General features: G+C 51.6%; 1 protein-coding gene across 15 annotated transcripts in view; it reads left to right on the top strand.

Moving 5' to 3' along the window:
- FAM193B (family with sequence similarity 193 member B) overlaps nt 1-19,302 on the top strand; it is a 30,507-nt gene that overhangs the window by 9,911 nt on the left and 1,294 nt on the right. For 10 of the 15 annotated variants that reach the window (XM_016158338.2, XM_036224307.1, XM_036224301.1 and 7 more), the window contains 8 exons: nt 3,705-3,947; nt 4,723-4,948; nt 6,056-6,455; nt 8,931-9,132; nt 9,997-10,236; nt 16,245-17,268; nt 17,404-17,479; nt 18,328-18,425. In XM_016158338.2, the coding sequence (XP_016013824.2) occupies nt 3,705-3,947; nt 4,723-4,948; nt 6,056-6,455; nt 8,931-9,132; nt 9,997-10,236; nt 16,245-17,268; nt 17,404-17,479; nt 18,328-18,424 (2,508 nt within the window). In that variant the 3' untranslated portion in view covers nt 18,425. The other 5 variants (XM_036224299.1, XM_036224308.1, XM_016158339.2 and 2 more) reach the window with 4 other exon arrangements.

The following is a 19,302-nucleotide window of genomic DNA, read 5'->3' as shown; positions in this document are numbered from 1 at the left end:
TTGGGATTCTCACCACTCTCTGGCATTTAGAGATGAAAATGTCAGAGAAAAAAGTCCCCAGGCTCCACCAGACATTGTACCCAGGCACAGGCACCAAGACTGAGGGTTAAGACAGCTTTGCAGGTTGCCCCCAGAACTACCTGGGCCTGGAAAGAACTCAAGTATACCAAACTCAGGACAGTGGATAAGCTAGTTGCTAGACTTATTAAGGATAGAACAACCAAAGGGCCTAGATAATAGATTGAGTGCCTACTGCATGGATCCCTTGAGCTAAGCTTTGCATCTCTAATATCACTTAATCCTCTGGGCATCCTTATGCAATGTAGGTGGTATTGTCCCCGCTTCAGTTAGGAGTTAATTAGCTTCCCAGGACCTGTGTTTCTTCCTTTAACTGGAAAGACAGCCTGTCCTGTAAATTCACTTGCACTGATGGCTAATCTCATTTATTATGTGTACCAGTTGGGCTCTAGGGAGGGTCACAGTATTTCCATGAACAGAGGCATCTCACTGTAATCTCCAAGGAATACAGCCTTCCACTCTTCCACACTTGAGATTGGAACCATTCAGGTGGAGGTCCAGGTGGGGAGATGGCCTTTCTTTGTGGGAATCAATAATTTCAGGCACTATCTCACCAACCTGCCTGCCAACTGTATTGCCATGGGGACGCTTGACAAATCTGACTTAGCCTCTATGTGTCCAGCTGAGCCTAGGCCCTGTGCTCTACACTATGAGGGAGCCAGACAAGAATCGGAGCTGGTGCTTGCCTTCTGGGAGCACATCTCATAGAAGGAAAAGAAGATATGGACAAATAGATTAAGTGGAAAGTACCAATGCTGCAATCAAGGCACAGTGTGCTGTGTGATATGGGAAGAGACGTGCAGAACAGCAGGAGTCTAGGAGAGCTTGGGTGAGGTTGGATTTAAGCTGGACCTTTAAGCCTCACCTAGCTCCTATTGGTAAACGCGGGAAGGAAGGAGGTTTTAAGCGGAAGATTCCCTTTAGCAAAGGTGTGAGATAGGAGAGTACAAAGAGTGTTTGGGGAACTCAAGGAATGACTTCATGGAGTTGAGGGCAAAGATTAAGATGCCTAACAAGTCGCCATAGATTCATTGTATGTGAGAGATTCGTGCATTCTTATAAAATACAGTGACCATATTTTCTATATTTTCTACCCTAGTCCTGATTTTAAATACTGTTTTCTATCACTCCCATCCGGTTCATACTTAGTACCATATGTTGAGCAACATATTATGGGCCTGGCCCTGGAGTAGGTGTTTTGTTACACTTAATGCTCACAAGATGATCCTACAAGATAGGACTTAATCCCGTTTTACAGACAAGGAGACAGAAGTAAAACTTGCTGGGCATCAGCTAGTACGTGATGGAGACCCAAAATTAATGCCAAGGCTGGCGTTTCCACCACACTCCAGTGCCTCCCACACGTCCTCTGACACACTGATCACACATTTAATGTATAAAAATTCTGTTTGCTTTTAAAAGAAAATAGAAAAAAACCCTTCTTATATATTGCCACATACTGTATATTATACAGTTGAATTCTTGGTTGTACCTAAAAAAACATATATGCTATACTTCATAGACAATATAAAGAATTTAAAGAGTAATTTTACTTGTATAAGATTTTCATCTTATGTAATAATTTTAGAACCTAACACCCAAATGAAATGAACATCTATTATAGTACAATTATATGTCCAGGTGTTTGCCTTAAGACTCTGGTCACCATCATTATGGGGAAATGGATGTGGGTGTTGCCCCCCCCCCCCCCCGCGCAGTTACTATGGCACCTTGTAGCTATGGAAAGTTTCCTAGGTAACTTGGCAGAAAGGCCTTCTTTGCCTTGACTTCTCTGACCATCATCCTTCCCCATTCACCTTCCACCCTTTCCATGAGAGACTCACTACCAGTGGGTTCTACTAGACTGTATCCTTTTGCAGTTAACACTGAGCAGCTGCCTTGCTCACTAAAATGTTTCCTTGGCAGAGACTATTGAGGCTTTAGTATCTCATATGAGTTCCACATGTAAGGTTTCTCTCTTTCTGATAGTCGTCCAAGGTCCTTATACTCCCCAAATGTTTCTTATGTTCTTGGTACTACTGTTTGGTTCCTTTCTTTTCCTAGAAATCAGGGACCCAGGTCAGTGTAATTGTAACATTACAGATTTAAGGATACTCTGATGCCAACTCATTGTGAGAAGGTGATTTTATTTGATAAAGATGATGGCATTTTATTGATAGAATGAGGATGATACTCATTATTCCTCTGCTTAGGCCTGCAAACACCTTTACCTAGTAGTGGGTAAGTGTGGAAGGTATACCAGTTAACTGTTGCATGTAACACACCACCTCAAAACTTAGTTGTTTAAAACAACACCGTTCATCACTTCTCACAAGTCTATGGGTTGACTGGGTTTTTCTGCCGATAGGGACCAGCTTGGTTGATCTTGGCTGGGCTCACTCATGCATCTGATCTGCCAACCAATCAGCTAGAATTAACTCTGTTTTCTCCACACGTTTCTCACGTCCCTCCAGCAGCTAGCCTGGTCATGTTTGTGGCATGACAGAGGTACAAGAGCCAGCAAGCTCAGCCATGCAAGGAAGCAATAGAAATACACACTTTTCACACTTACGACAGCAGCACATTTGCTAACATAATATGGGCCAAAGAAAGTGACATGACCAAGGCCAGTATCAAACTGAGAGGGGACTACAAAGTTGCAGAATGTAGGAAAGCTTTAGTTGGGGTCATTAAATGCAATCAGTCTCCCAATCAGTAGCCCTCAATGTGAAAGAAAACCTGTAGACTTACATTTCTAGGTCAGGTGTGTCCTAGAAGGAAAAAGCAGTCCAAGTAAGAATTGCTGTGTATTGGGACTATGCTATGGGCATGCACTGGGCTAGGCACCTTCCCTGTTTATGTGCCAAGCCTCATAACAGCTCTGCAACGTGGGTAGGAAATCAGAGCTTGGGAAGTTAAATAACTTGCTCAAGGTCATCCAGCTAATATGTGGTCAGACAGGGATTAGAGTGCAGGTCAGTACGACCCCCAAAGCCCAGGTTCTTTTCATCACACCTTTTGCCTCTCAGAAGTACCAGGGTCTGCCTTACCTTCCCTCCAGCTCAGTTTTCAGTTGAGTTGACGCCTTTTGAGTAGTAATCCAAACCCCTCCTCCAAAGCTGCTGTGATCCCAGGAGAATGAACAGCTCTTCAGGAAGCCCACACTCCTCCCACTCAGCATTAACTGAAGCGCTCTTTCCTCTCAGACAGGGATGGGTCTGTGAGCCACACAGACACCCCGAGGATTGTGGCCTCTCCGGACACATCCGAGGAGGAAGGGCCCTTTTTCTTCTCTTTAACTTTCAAGATTTGGGACCATTGGGGCATTCAGGCATTTGGGCATGAGCTTTGGAGTCAGCCTCACTGGGGTTTAAATCCTAGTTCACTCACTCACTAGCTCTGTAACCTTGGGCAACTCATTTAACTTTTAAAATCTGTTTCTTCATCTAAAAAAAATGGGAATAATCACACCTAGTTTGCAGAGCTGTTACAAGGACTAAAATTATGTATATAAAGTGCCTAACCCAGTATGTGGCATATAATAAGTGACATTACTAGTATTGTTAGTATTATCTCTAAGCAGAGCCTTCCCCTCCTGGGAAACCCCGTTTCTGTCTGTTGGACAGGTTCCCCCCACCTCCAGCCAGTCTGTGCAGACCTGTTGCCTGCTGTGTCATCGGGAACGCAAAGGCTGGGAAGAAGGTCCTTCCCAAAATGGACTGGTGTTGCAGGGTGAGAAGCTGCCCCCTGACTTCATGCCAAAGCTCGTCAAGAATCTCCTAGGCGAAATGCCTCTGTGGGTCTGCCAGAGTTGCCGAAGGAGCATGGAGGAAGATGAAAGGCAGACAGGTCGAGAGCACGCAGTGGCGGTAGGTAACCACTGGGAAGGGTCCCTGAGCACAGGTAGGTGGTCTGCCCAGAGACGTCACACTGTTGAGCTGTTCCTTCCCTGTCCTCAGGTGGCTCTCCTTGGGTGGCCCCTATTCCCAGGTGCTGAGAGACTGCTGGGCTGTACCCACACAGCGTTAGCAGCTTGGGTTCACATGTAGGGGAAGAAGAGAGGCTTCAGGCAGCCCACTGGCCCCTGAGGAGAGTTTGTGTACAGTGTGAGGGCCAGCTCGTAGATATTGGTAGATGGAGACCCTGTCCCTTCTATGTGACCGAGCTGCCTTCAGCTCTGTGGTAACTTGAAAGCCAACGAGTGTGATGTAGAGGACAGAGGTTGGTTTGAGGGTCTGCAGCATGTCTCAGAAAACCTGCAGGAGGTTAGGAACCAGCTAGTCTGCGTCTCCTGAATCACGGCAGTCACAACATCCTTGTTTCTCATCCCCTCCAGCCCCTCTTTTTCCCAGAGTCAGTTCAGCTTCAGGACTCTTGATTTAAAGACCCTTCTCTCCTCTGCAGCTCTCAGGACGCCCTACAGGCCCATAGTTGACAGGCAGTCTCACCTCCCTCCCTTCAAGACTCCCCCCACCCCCCACAGTGTCTCTCATCAGTGCCCACACACTTCACCTCACCTCAGCAGCATAGCCCTTCCCGGTAGGGGCCTGGGGAGGAAGCACTCCTGGCTAAGCTTAAGCAGCATTGGGTCAGCTCTGATGCTTGCTGTTGTGTCATAAGGCCTTTTTCTAACCCCTTCTCCAGATCTCCTTGTCACACACATCTTGCAAATCACAGTCTTGTGGGGGTGACTCTCATTCCTCTTCATCCTCCTCTTCATCGTCCTCGTCTTCGTCCTGCCATGGGAACTCAGGGGACTGGGATCCCAGCTCATTCCTGTCAGCACATAAGCTCTCGGGCCTCTGGAACTCCCCACACTCCAGCGGAGCCGTGCCGGGCAGCTCGCTCGGGAGTCCTCCTGCCATCCCCGGTGAGTCTCAGGACTCAGAGAGATCTGTGTCTATAAATGTGGACGTTGTGTTTTCCTAACCACTTTGCTCAAATAAACTGGAAGATCAGTTATTAAGTGGAAGTAGAGCTGTTCTGGCAGAAGCAGGGAGAAACCCCATTCTCCAGGACTCTGAAGTTACAAACTACTGCCATCTTTGGCTCTGGCAGCTGTTCCCACTGGATCTGGGAAAGGACCTGGTGAGTGCTGGCTAAATAGAAAGTGGAGTCTGGGAGGGCCCTTAAGGGAGTTAGGACTTAGCTCGTCTAACACTTGACCCCTCCAGCACCACAGAAGACCTTCCTAGGGTGGGTATTAAAAGGGTGCACTTCCGGAAATCCACAAGAAGTTGGCAGTGCAAGCTGTCTTGACTGTTAGCCCATTTTGCAGCTGTCTGAGCCTTCTTTAGACCCTGAGGTAACCCTTAGAGACTCGAGGAGAAATCAGGAGTTACCAGTGTAGTGTGTAAACATGGAACTTCTGTCTACTTCTGAGTGGAGGGCTGAGCGCCTCAGAGCGGTGCCGCCCCAGAACCGTGCAAGTTGAGCAGTACCTAGTTCCAATTGTTGTGATGCATAAACCCCAGAGTTGTGAAAGCCTTTTCCCACTTCTCTGAACTTCACGACCACCAGAGTCTGGCTTCCCCTAGCTGCCCCAGCCTTCTTGGCCCAGATGCAGAACCTCTTCCTGCTGTTGTGCCTGCTGCTCTGCTGGCTTCTGCAGCCCTGCCCTGGGCCTGAGGAATGCCTAAGCCAGCAGACCCTAGAGCAACCCTGACAGAATGCGTTTCCCCTCTTGTACCACTGTTGAGAGGTGTGCTCTTCCTTGGGGCTGGCATTCCTGGTACCTCCTCCCTCAGGCCTGGGCTCCTCCAGCTTGTCCAGCCAAGCCGCTGCCTGCAGAGAAACCCCTAGCCCAAGATGGCACTGCTGGACATTCCCCAAAGCTCATGGGTCCACTGCTGAGAGGCTGTGTCCAGACTGGTCTCTCTGGTCACAGAAAGCAGGAGGCAGGGGCAGCGGGCACTCAGGCCTGCTTTCCTGGAGTCTTGGCTCCCGCTCCAACACCTTATTCCCCATCTGCCCACAGGTGAGGTTTTCCCCATCTTGGAGCACCACCGGCACACAGACCTCACTGCTCCACCCAACAGCCCCACTGGCCACCACCCCCAGCCAGCATCGCTGATCCCCTCTCACCCTGGATCCTTTGGCTCAGCACCTCACCCGCACCTGTTGCCTAGCACCCCAGCAGCGCCTTTCCCTGCCCAGGCTTCGGAATGCCCTGTGGCTGCTGCCGCCGCCCCCCACTCCCCAGGGGCATGTCAGAGCTCCCACCTGCCCTCCACCAGCATGCCGCTCCTGAAGATGCCTCCACCTTTCTCGGGGTGCGGCCACCCCTGTAGTGGGCACTGCAGCGGGCCCTGTGGCGGGCCCTGCAGCGGGCCTCTGCTCCCAGCACCAAGCTCACAGCAGCTCCCGAGCACTCACAGGTAAGCTGGGGGGCGGCCTGAAGGGCAGACTGCCTGCCGACTTGGGCTTAGAGTTTTGGAATACTTTGCAAAGGATACCTTTGAGTTGGAAATTAAAGGGTAGATTCTTTATGGGTTTTTTGTTTGTTTGATTTTCAATTATAAAGACAATGTGTTTATTATTTTTTAAAAACTTGGAAAAACTTAGAAATGTGTAAAGAAAAAAATTTCCTTATACCCTAAGGATAAATTTCTAATGCTACAGTAGTTTTTCGTCCCGACATTTCTGTATGTAACATAACTAAGTCCCTGTTCTATATATTTTTTTTGTGTAGTTATTTTTTAACATTATACCAATATGATCATTTCCCCAGTTAAATTCTTCAAAAAACTTTTGATTGGCCACATAATGTCTTATTGTATAGCTCTAGCATAATTTATCATTCCTCCATTCTTAGACATTTAGGCATTTCCAGTTTTTAACCATTATTAATAAGGCTTATAAGTATCCTTGCACCCAAATCTGTTTTTGAGTTAGGAGTTATGTCTTTAGAGTCCTGAAAGTCACTCTTGGTACTGAGAAAGGTTGTATTAAAATGTATTTGAAAGATAAGAGTTCTTTGGAGAAGGTAGATATATATTTTTGTATTATAAATCAGATTTATGTTTGTTATGCATTTATATTTTTCAATCCTAAAATCCTACCACCCCGGTATCACCACTCTTAGCAGTTTTCCCTTGGTGTCTCCCTTGCACGGCGTTGGTGGCCGAGTCTCTCCCACGCAGTGCTGGTGCTATCTGTTTGGTTTTTCATTGCTTGGTCTCACTTGGCATTGTGAGGATCTTGTGTGGTCTCCTGAGCCGCGGCTTCGCAGGCTGAAGGATGCTCGCCGCAGTCCACTTTGCTCTTCTCCCCTTGTTGAACATTTAATTGTTCCAGCATTTGAACGTTATAAATAATGTGTAAAGGTGTTTTTGCCTACAGCTTTTTTCATTTGGAGGTTTTTCTCCTTGGAATAGATCTCTCAGAAAGAAAAAAGTTCTTGGTTTAAAGCAGGGCTTCCCAACTCCTAGGTACCAGTACTGGTCTGTGGCCTGTTAGGAACCAGACCACACAGCAGGAGGTGAGCAGCTGGTGAGTGGGCAAAGTTTCATCTGTATTTATTTGCAGCCGCTCCCCAGCGCTAGCGTCACCACCTAGCTCCACCTCAGATCGTCAGGCATTAGGTTCTCATGGGAGCTCCAGTGTCAAAAAGGTTGGAGGCTACTGGTTTAAAGGATGTCAGGATGTCTTTTTGTTGTTGTTGTTGTTTGTTTTGCTTTTTGAGAAAGGTTCTTAATACACATTGAAAAGTTGCTTCCCAGAGTGCTCTCCAAAATGACATAGCACCATTATTAGGGTGCTGGTCTCCATATTCTCAGGTGCACCAGCATTTTAATTTTGTTAGTGTAGTTGATGAAAGAGTGGTCAGTTTGGATTAAGCTTCTACAAGCATCACTGGGAGTGGTTCCTGCCCCACCTTTTCTGCCCTATACCCCATGCGGGACCTGCCCTGGAGCTGAGCCTCCACCCAGCCTCTTCTCCACCCTTCCACTGGGCTCCCACTGCCAAGGGACTTGGGATCCAAGCTCTGGTACTTCTGCTTCGATTCTGAGAACTTGCAGGCCTGTCTGTTCCTCACCGGGGAAAAGTCTATATTATGAGAAGCCGCCATGCTTCCTGAAGTCGTCAGAGCAGTACAGGGGGAGAGCGTGAACTCCACCCACAGACCTGGCTGAGTCCGACCACTCCTTGAGCAAAGCACTGAGTTACTCTGAGCCTGTCTCCTCCGCTGCACAGTGGCAATAGCGACACGATTTTGGAGGCCATGGGAGATGCTTAAAAATCTTTTACTGAATACAGCACCCAGCACAAACAGGAGCACTTAGAGTCTGTGTCCCACCAGGCACGTTTGCTTTCCGAACCTCAACGCCCCACAGCTAAGGCTACTCCGGACACTGGTGCAGACTCAGGCCTAGGGCCCTAGAATGAAAGGAGACTGACCCTGCTGACCTTTGGATTCTCCAAGGGAGCCATTAACCCACTAATCTGTTCAGACACCTACTTACTGAGCACCTGCTGTGCGAAAGGTGGTTATGTTCCACACTAAGACCTAAAAATAGAAGCGACATGGTACCTGCCTTTGGAGGGCTCATGGTTGCTCTGAGACAAATGGACAAACAGATCATTGCAATAAAGTGTGGTGGATAGTAGGATAGAGTTGTGCATGGTGCCCTCAGAGTCCGGGAGGATCACACGGTGTGGGCCGGGGAGGCATGGGGGACAGTGAGGATGTTGGCCCTGTCCTGTGAGAGGCCCTGATGAGGCCTGGCCCCTTAGCTCTTGTGAGATGGGGCTGCGGAAGGCCCGTGGGACGACATGGGCTGCTTCCTGGCTTGCATTGGGTCCTGCACCTGCCCTCTCTTACCTTTGGGCCTGTCTTTCTTCCTTATCAGCAGAGACTCTGGGTGCAAGGGACACAAGTTCCCACACAGTGGCCCGGCCTGCCCGCTGCCCCAGCCCTGCGAGGCAGATGAGGGTCTGGGCGAGGAAGAAGACAGCAGCTCAGAGCGCAGCTCCTGCACGTCATCCTCCGCCCACCAGAGAGATGGCAAGTTCTGTGACTGCTGCTACTGTGAGTTCTTCGGCCACAGTGCGGTGAGTGAGCCTGCGGGCAGCGAGGGCTGGGGGCCAGCCATGGGGGCCCAAGGCGCGCCCACTTGCCCCTCGCTCTAGGGACCACGCTGGGGCCCTGTGAATCCTCGCACCTGCGTCCGCTCACTTGACCCTCACAGCACACTCATGAGGTAGGGGTTTAACATTTTGCTACCTTTGCTCTTTTCATGGTTTCTCTTAAGATTGACTTTTTTTCCTTAGGCAAAAGGAAAGGAAATGGCAGAGAGAAAGCTATGATTCTGATGAGTATGTGTACGTGTGTAATCACAGAGAAGTGAACGCTTGTGCGTGATGAAGGCAGAGTGGCAGCAGAGGCTCTCGGTCCCCAGGTGTGAGAGCCAGCCAAGAGACAGGCCGGGAGCATAGATGGCAACAGGAAAGAGGCTCAGAGCAGAATACATGCTGTCTCTGGACAGGGGGAGGAAGCTGTTCAGAAAGCTCCCAAGGTGAAGAGGAAAGGGCCGCTGGCTAGGGGAGAGCAGTTGAGGATGGAAGAAATGAACATAGTTCCATTGCTGGTCACCTTTGAGCTAGGGATTATCCTCACTTTAGAGATGACTAAATTGAGGCTCACAAGACTCAGTGACCTGCCCAAGGTCATACAGCTTCTAAGTGATGAAGCCTGGCTCCCAAGCCAGTGTGCTCCCAACACTGTCACGTGCCTCCCACCCCACACCCACCACTGCCTGGGCTCCAGCCTGGCTGAGGGTGAAGCCATTTGGCCTCTGTGGCTCTGGGAGAAAGAACAGTTGTCTCGCTTCTCACCACATGTTTGGTGCTAGCGGGTGGGAATGCCACGGGCTTCCCAGGGCTGGGGAGTAATGTCAGCACCTCCCCCTCCCCCAGCCACCCGCTGCCCCGACGAGTCGGAATTATACCGAGATCCGGGAGAAGCTCCGTTCAAGGCTGACCAGGCGGAAAGAGGAGCTGCCCATGAAGGGGGGCGCCCTGGGCGGGATCCCTGGGGAGCCTGCCGTGGACCACCGAGATGTGGATGAGCTGCTGGAATTCATCAACAGCACGGAACCCAAAGTCCCCAACAGCGCCAGGGCCGCCAAACGGGCCCGGCACAAGCTGAAAAAGAAGGTGGGTGTGGGGGGGAGCCAAGCTCTACCACCTCTTCTCCCCGAGGAGTCCTTCGCTCCAACCCCAGGACTTCTGGGTCATGACTGGTGCTGGCTGCCCAAAGGCCTTGCTGTGTGGCTCACTACTCTGGGAAGGTCTCAATGAGTTTGTGAGGCATCAAGGTCAGGGAGACTGATGCTCAATGAATGGAGGACAAACGACTCCTGGCCTCAGAAGCCGCTTGCTGGATTCCTCCAAGCCCAGGATGTGAAGCTTCAGTCAGTCAGTCATTTACTCATTCAGCAAACATTTTTGCAAATACTAGGAGCCAAAGCATGTTACAGTTAAGTTCTCACCCTGGAGAAACTCGGTCCAGTAGAGACTGACCCAAACTGGATGAGCACTTTAGTGTGTGACAACTACTGGCATGAGGGAAGACCCCCATCCTGCCTGGGCGTGCAAATAACTATACCAAGAGGCTGACTCAGGAGTTGGGTCACAGGGAGTGAATACAAATTCATGATGGAGGACCCTCCCGGCAGTACTGTAGGCTGGGCTCACACAAGAGGCAGGACAGATGGTGGAGGTGATGGAGGGCCTTGTAGGCCCTGCAGGAAAGCTTTGACTTGATCCTGCAGCTAAGAGGGAGTCACTGGAGAGCTTTAATCGAAGAATGCACTTGGTCAGATCTGTATTTTGAGATTACTATGTGGCAACAGGGAGGGTAGGCTGGCAGGTGACGCTCCAGGAAAGCTGAAGGCCAGGGTAGAGATGCTTCATGGTGGGGCCACAGCAGGAGAGGTGGATTTTCAGAGGAAGGAGAGTGACAGGCATTGGTGATCTCGTTACAGGACAGGGAGATGCAGGAGTTAGGGTTGTCTCCCAGGTGTTTGCTTGGGTGACTGGCAGGATGGCGTGCCTTTCACTGAGCAAGGATGGGGTTGGCAGAAGATGGGAATTCATCTGGGACACATTGACTCAGAGGTTCTCACGAGACATCCAAGTGGAGATGGAGGTGTGGGGCAGGGAGTTGCCAGCATGGAGTTGTAATTGAAGCCATGGGAATGACCCATCCCGTCGGCTGAGGGAGCGCATCCCCGAGGGCTAAGGAGAGACTCCCGTGAGCCCTTTCCAGGCAGCCCCGATGCCAGGCTAACCCCAGAGCTTGATGGCTCGTCCCCTGCCTCCTCATTACCACTTCACCTGCCTGCCCCAAGCTGCATCTGCGCAGTGCTGCAGTCAGGAACCCAGCAGCCAATGAGATCGGGTTTGACAACCAGCTAGCTCCAGGTCCTGGGTGGTCAAACAGCCCTGGTGCTCTTGAAAGCAGCAGTGGTTCTCCATCTTTTTCCAGCCCACAGGATAACCAGGACCTTTGCCCTGCAGCAGTGAGCCAAGGGGTCCCACCGCTGCCTTCAGAAAGCAGTTGGCACTTTCTTCGTCTCATCCAATGTTGCCTTGGTGTCCGGTAGGCAGCAGCGGTTTCTTTGGCCTTTCCTGGGCTCTTGAGGCAGTTACGTCCCAGCAAGTGTGCTTTGCAGTTCCCAGGCCTGGTGTGCTTTTCATAACTCTTTCTCCTTCACCAGTAGTGCTCTCTTCCCCCCTCCTTTCCCACCCCTTTTTCCTCCTGATAATTTCCTCTGGGCTCAGCTTAGATGTCTCCTTTTTTGCAGACTTGCTCGGGTAACTTCTACCCCTACACTCCTGCTGCACCTGTTACATCTCTCTAGTCTGCCATTTTACACACTGCTCACTCATTCAGAAACCTGCTCCCCAGCTGCTGTCTGCCCAGCCCAGTCTAGAGGCCAGGATACAGTGGAAGCAGGCAGTTGCAACGTCATATGAGAGGTGATCATGGTCATCATCTGTTTCTACATCAGCCTCCTCCCATGTCCCTCAACCTGAGCTTGCAGTCTAGCTGTTCACCAAAACCCCAGCTTCCCCTGGGAGTCACACAATGGAGACTGTTGGTTCTTTCCCACCTTGGGAAACGAAAAAAAGCGAGTATCCTTATTCTGCTCCCTTATACGTTCCCAGACCATGACTCTCCCCTTCACGGGCTAACCCCTGCTGCTTTGGAACTGACTGTTGGCTCTCTCATCTGCAACCTTCTGGCCACTCTTTATCCACTGAAGACCGTCACCTTCCCCTTTCTCCTCTTCCCGGGCCAGGTGAGATCCCTTGACCATCATTTACTCACTTCTTACCAATATTCTCAATTCCATGCCCCATTGCCCTTCCGTCAACGTCTACTCAGAAAAGCTGCAGCCCTGGGTTCGATCCCAACCTGCCCCTCCCCCCAGATCCGAGGAAAGCACTGACGCTGTGGCACCAGGCCACAGGGTCACACTGCCTTGCAGGCCTCTGCAGCTCCCTAGTGTTCTTGCTCGTCACCACTTCATCACAGCCCCTTTGTCGGGCCTCTCACTTCCAGGTTTTCCCACCCCACCCCCACCTCATTTTTTGTCAAATAATCTTACTTCCTGTCCCAGCAAGACCAGTGGACAAGCACTCTCTCAACCACCCCTCCTGCAGACTTTCTTGTCATGAGGGACGAGTTACCCCATTCCTAAGGCCCACGCAGTCCTTTGCCATCTCTTCAGGCTCACACCAACTTCCTGTCCTGTGGCTGCAGCCTCTCCCCTGGGCTGTTTCTCATCAGCATTCCATTGCCTGGTACTCTCTTTTTTGAAAGCAAACTATTCCTTGAGCATACAACCCTCCATCTCACCCCCCCCCCCGTCTCTTTTCTCTCATCACAGCCAAATTCTTGAATACTGTTTTTTCCCTGCTTCACTGTCTTTACTTCTGTACACTCACTACACCACCACACCCTACCCCTACCGAGAGCCACCCGTGATTTCTTTGTTGCTAAATTCAAATCTATTCTCCTGGGCCGTCTTCTTTATCCACTAGGTGACATCTCCCATTTGTGTTTGTTCTCCTTTCTAGACATTGTGTACTTTGGTTCCTCAGCCTTCAGTCGGGCAACAGAGAAAGGACAGTGGGAGTGCTGGGGTCTGCCCATCGCTCACCTTCCTCTCTGCCCTCTTCTCTGTCTCCTTCGTGAGTACCTCTTCTTCTGCTCCCCCCTCTCCAACCCTCCCCCCAAGGACATCTCCCTGGGCAAGAGGAGCCATCTAGATACTGTTTCCTCTTGGTTGGGTATGGCTACCTGTTTCCTCCATGCACGTCACACCGACGTCCGCTACTGCCACTGGGCACCTCCTCACAACGTCCCACGGGTACTCAAATCAGCACATCCAAAACTGAGCTTGTTGTCTTTCTCCAAAGAGGCCTGCTTCTCCTCCTCCATTGTCTATCTCGTTGGATGCACCACCATCCGCCCAGTTGTCTGAACCAGAACCCAGGCATCACCCTGGGAGGAATGTGTCACGGTGATTGGGAGCAGCGGGCCTTGGACTTGGACTTCAGTTTGAAACCTGGCTCTGCCACACTTGCTGTATGACCTTGGGCCAATCACTTAACCACCAAGCCTCAGTTTCTTCATCCATAAAATGAGAATAACAGTAGAACATAACTCAGATTGTTGCGAGAATGCAATGGAGTGATGCACAGAAAGGTTCGGCAGAGTGAGTGCTCATTCCGACTGGCTGCTAGAGCAGCATAGTGGGTGTCAGGTTGTTTGTGTGACTCATCTCAATCTCTATCCCCACCCATCACCAAGAGTCCTGGCCGCCCTACCTCCCCAAATAGCTCAAACCGTCCACTTCTCTCCACCCAACAGCCACTACTTTAAAAGCCTTCAGTGGCTGCACATTGCCCTCAAGATCAAGCCCAGCCTGGAGCACGACCTGCAGAGCTCTTCAGGACCCAGCCCCTACGTAGCTCACCAGCTTCCTCTAAGTCTGTCCCTTCTGGCTTTCCTACCCACCCCACCTCCCCAAAAGAAATCTTGGCTCCTGTAGTATCTCTGAGTGGTTTGCATCCCATAAAGATATTGTGCTTTTCCATTTTCCAACCTTTCCACTTGCTCTTCCTTCTGTCTGGAAAATGCTTCTCTCTTTCACCAGGATAGTCCCCCTCAGCCGTCATACCCAGGGAGATACCGCCTCTGGGAAGCACTCCCTGGTGGCTGAGTCTGGGTTCCCAGAGCAACCCGTGCTTGCTCCTCTGTAGCTCTTGTCATTGTCACTCAGAATTAAACAGCTTGTTTGCACGTTCTCTGCCCAGCAGACGAGTCAGCAAGCAGAAACTGTGTCTCCTGCACAGCTGAGCTCTCAACACCCAGCCCAGTGCCTCAGAGTCAGTGTTCAAGAAGTGATTGTCAGACGGGATTGAAAAACATAGGAACTTCTGCAGATTACAGCTGGTGTGCTGTCCCAACTCTGCCACTTACTAGCTGTGTAACCTTGGGCCACTTCCTTTTTCTTTCTGAAGTTGAGTCCTCATCTGTAAATTAAGAATAATGATGCAGCAAGGGCAGTTGTGAGGATTAAATGAAACAAAATGTGGGAATACCAAGCTCATAATACCCGAAGAAAAGGTGTGTTTCTGTGCTTTCCCTTTTTCATTACCAAATTGTATGTGGTTCCACATCACTCCCTCTGCACCAGCAGTTTACAGACATCTTTGTATAGCAGCAGAATTCTCTTCTGCAAATGAAGTCTTCCATGGAACTCAGTTTCTAACAAAGCAATGCATTCTGATGCAGGGGAGGAATGAAGAGAAGGGCCTTCCAGTCTTTTGTGCATCCCCTCGGCCTCAGAGCTCGGCCCATGACCTTGAATTTCACAGCACACAGCTGGAAATACTGATCCAGACTGAGCTGCTCTCTCACCTGAGCACCGCAGTGCCAAGGTCTAGCCTTACTTGCGCCCAGGGAAAAGAGTCCACCTTCTCAGGTGTCCTTATAGCAACCCTATGAGGTATATAGGTAGGTCCTTTTTCTCCCAAATTTACAAATGAGGATAGTAATGTTCAGAGAATAAGTGATAAGTCCAAGGTCCTAGTCAGTTTTGGAGCCAGTGTTCAAAAAAGATGAGACTAAATTAAACACATGCCCGCTTTAAGTTGTCTCTGAGGTGGTGGCAAGTCCTCTTTTCTCTCCCCATTTTCCTTTTCCTATTTCTCTCCCTTCATCCCCAAATCAGCTAGAAGTATGTAGGGGGGCGGAAGTCATCTAGCCCCTGGCACCACACCACCTCCTTCCCATAGGCCTTTGATATCTGTCTCCTGTCTCCTCAAAAGGCCTTCTTGGCCAATTGATGCTTGAGGTTGGACAGAAGGATGGGTGACTCAGCCCACAGACTTTCCTTTTTGTCCTCTAGTTGTGGCTCTGTCCACACGGATTGGCGGGGCCCGGCCTCACATGGGCCAAGGGGCTGCTTTTACATCTTGCCCTGGGGGCCCATGTGGCTGTCATTGTATGCCGTGGGGCACAGTTTAGCCATGGCCTTGATTACTTGAGGCCAGTTGAGAAATGAGTGGCATGCCTATGGGAACTTTACCTTCTTCAGTGGCACCCATACATAGCATCGGGAGAGCACATACATTCCCAGCCACCCAGAGAAGTCTCAGCTCCATATCTTCCTTCCTAAATGGCCTGCACGATGACACGGCTTTTCCCCTGCTACCTGCAGAATTGGAGAGAAGGGCTCTGTAGCAACCATCTTTCTCACGTGCATCCTTGCTTTGGTCTTCACTCCAGTGTTGTCCCTATTTTGCAGATGAGTCCACTGCAACTCAGCAAATAGCTGGATTGGTCAAGCTCAAGCCTGGGAGGCAAGATTCAATTAGCCCTGTTCTTGCCCCTTCGAGCTCACCTTCATAGGCACTAGGACTGACACTGGGGCTCTGCACGACCATGCTGGAAAAACCTCCACCCCCAGGACATATACTTGTCTGGTTGCACTTCTTCACTCTTGCAGGGTGGGCAAGCAGGCCAGGATCCTGAGGCCCTGCCTCCAACCAGTTATGGCAAAGCTGGGCCCCACGCTGGTGTGTCAGATGTCACATCGTACCTGGCAGGTGCCAGGCCCCTGCTGAAACTGCCTCTTGTATTGCAGGAAAAGGAGAAGGCCCAGTTGGCAGCAGAAGCTCTAAAGCAGGTAAATCGCGGTGTGTCCGGAAACCGGGAGCAGAGGCCTGCCAGGGAGAAGCTTTTGGAGTGGCCGGACCAGGAGCTGGATCGGGTCAGCAGTTTCCTGAGTGGCCGTCTACGCGAGATCAAGAACACCGTCAAGGACTCCCTCCGCACTGGCTTCAGTGCACGTGAGCTCAGCACCGACGGCAACGGCTTCTCCAGCAAAGGGGCTGTTGAGCCAGAGCCCCAGAGCCTACCCCCCTTGAACCTCAATGGCCCCTCAGAGCATCGTCCTGACATCAACCTGGACCTGTCTCCTTTGACTTTGGGCTCCCCTCAGAACCACACATTACAAGCTCCAGGCGAGCCAGCCCCACCATGGGCAGAAATGCAAGGCCCCCACCCACCATGGACAGAGGCGAGGGGCCCCCCTCCTGGTATTAACCCTGAGAATGGGCTAGTGAGGAGACTCAACACTGTACCCAACCTGTCCCGGGTGATCTGGGTCAAGACACCCAAGCCAGGCAACACCAGCTCTGAGGAACCAAGCCCAAAGGAAGTCCCCAGTTGCAAGGAGGAGCTGCCTGAATCTGTGGCCTCAGGTGGGAAGCCGCGGAAAGGCAAAAGACAGGGCAGTCAGGCCAAGAAGAGTGAGGCAAGCCCAGCTCCCCGACCCTTGGCAAGCCTGGAGGCTCCTAGTGTCAAGGGCCAGACCCCCAGCCCCAAGCAACTAGCCAAGGCCCCAGAGCCTCCCAAAGTGGGCAGCTGTGCGGAGGCTGGAGAAGGGAGCCGGGGGAGTCGGCCAGGACCAGGCTGGGCTGGCAGCCCCAAAGGTGACAAGGAGAAGGGCAGCTCATGGCGAAGCTGGCCAGGTGAGGCCAAAGCACAGCCTTCAGAGCAGGAGTCTGTGCAGCACCCGGGCCCAGCAAGGCCACAGAGCTTGCCACAGGCCAAGGGCCGCAGCCGCCGCAGCCGCAACAAGCAGGAGAAGTCGGCCTCTTCCTTGGGTGAGTGCAACAGGAACAGTGGCTGACCCCTGCCCCCAGGCAGGCCATGGGGTGGAGGGCAGTCCTCGTGTGTGGGCAGCACTGACCCAGAGGCCTGGCTGTGAGCACTGAGCCCCCCTGGCTGTGTCTTCCTAGACGATGTGTTCCTGCCCAAGGACACGGATGGGGTGGAGATGGATGAGACTGACCGGGAGGTGGAGTACTTCAAGAGGTAGGTGTGGGCGCCTGTCGCCCTGTCCACACCCAGGCTCAGGACGGCCTCTCCCTCAGCCCTGCACCCTTGAAGCAAGGGCCTCTCCAGCCCCCCAGGCTCTCTCACCAGCCTGTCTGCTGGAACTTAGGGAGTCACTTGGCAGATCGGGGCATCTGGGACGGTGCAAGGGACCAGGCGAAGGAGGCATATCAGATCCCAAGAACCAGGGCTTTTTCCAGCCTCACTCACTTTGTCTATTCACTTGTACTTCATCTGCTCTGCCTGGACTGAGCTCTGGGGCAGAAGCAAACCAAACAGTCCAGATGAGGATAGAACATAAACTTCCAGTCCAGGACTATTAAGGAAGTAAGGGGTGGGCCTGGAAAAGGGACTGCAGAGCAAGCTGAAGAATGGGAGCAGCCAGGGGAGCCCTCCCAGAAGAGTTGGTAACCAGGCTGAAACTTGATTAAGAATGAGTGGTCCAGGCAAAACCAACAGAGTATTCATGACAGTGGGGTCAGCACATAGAAGGGTATAATGGTGAAAGAATTATCATTCTTGGAACAGAAGGGGGCCCAGTATAGCTAGAGGGAAATACAGGGTAAGAAGGGGGCTGAATCCCAAGACGGTGTCACTGTCTTTATACACTGGTCCCTGGGCTTGTGGGTGCTTTGGCCAGGAAGCCCCCCCAGCTAGCACAGCTCCCTTACCTGCTAGACTCCAACACCCAGGAGCCGGAGGGGTTGTGCACAGTTGCCTTGGCTTCTTTAGTGATCGGGACACATGGGTCTAAGAGAGGAGTCCAGGAAGCAGGGGGGATCTCTGATTGTGCTTCTCCTGTGTACTCCCTTCCCCAAACCTGACAGGTTCTGTTTGGATTCTGCAAAGCAAACACGTCAGAAAGTTGCTGTGAATTGGACCAATTTCAGCCTCAAGAAAACTGCTTCCAGCACAGCTCAGTGAGGTATTAGAGACCCCCAAGCGTTATGTTCATTCCCTCCCTCCTAGCTCCTGTGCTCTGAGGCATAGAGAGTTGGGTGGGCTGAGGCTTGGCAGCCCTGCCCCCTGTCACACCTCCACAGTGACAGCCCAGCAAGCTATGCTGTCCAAAGGAACAAGCCCCATCTCTTCTCTTCCTGCGACCATTTATCCCTAGGCCATTTATCTCTCCCTCTGGGCCAGGCCCTCTTCTCCCTTCCTGCATTGCCACCCCCTGGGGTATCTCCATCAGACCTCCACTTCCGCTGCCCGCTGCCTCCCCAAGTACCCAGTGGGCCCAGAGGGCTACTCCCACCCCTGACATTATCAACCTCAGAGTTGAATCTCACTTGCCGGGCCTGGCTCCTCCATGCAGGCTACCAGGGCCAGCCCCAAGGGATCAGCATGGGCAGCCAAGCTAGACCAAGGCCTTGGAGGTCACTTAGGCCTAGTGGAGTTGGGGGACACTCTCCTCAAACAGGGTAGGTTCCATGAGAAAACTAATAGTGGCGCTGCCTCCTGGAAGAAGAGGCCTGGCCACCAGCTCTGCTGTGGCCTCCCCCTTCTGGCCACGTTGCACAGGTCATGTTGTCTGAAATGTTGATCTGTCAGATGATGATCTGGACTGAGAACAGAAGAATGGAGAAGGTGATGGGCTGAAAACCATAGTATAGAGGAAGAAAGGTAGCTGGCGGACCAGCTCTGGTGCTGGGCTTGGGGCCCAATGGAGGTGCAGTACCAGATCTCAACCCTGTGTCTCTGGGGTTAGGCCTTTCTGGCAACCACATAGCTACCCTAAGGCAGGCTGGGACCGGTGAGAGGAGGAGAAGCTGAATCCATAGATACTCCAGGAGGGTGTCCTC

Source organism: Rousettus aegyptiacus, unplaced genomic scaffold, assembly GCF_014176215.1.
Source record: "Rousettus aegyptiacus isolate mRouAeg1 unplaced genomic scaffold, mRouAeg1.p scaffold_m13_p_7, whole genome shotgun sequence".
In the NCBI taxonomy this organism is placed as follows: Eukaryota; Metazoa; Chordata; class Mammalia; order Chiroptera; family Pteropodidae; genus Rousettus; species Rousettus aegyptiacus.
The sequence above is the reverse complement of the archived record's forward strand: the minus strand, read 5'-3'. Positions and strand labels throughout refer to the sequence as shown.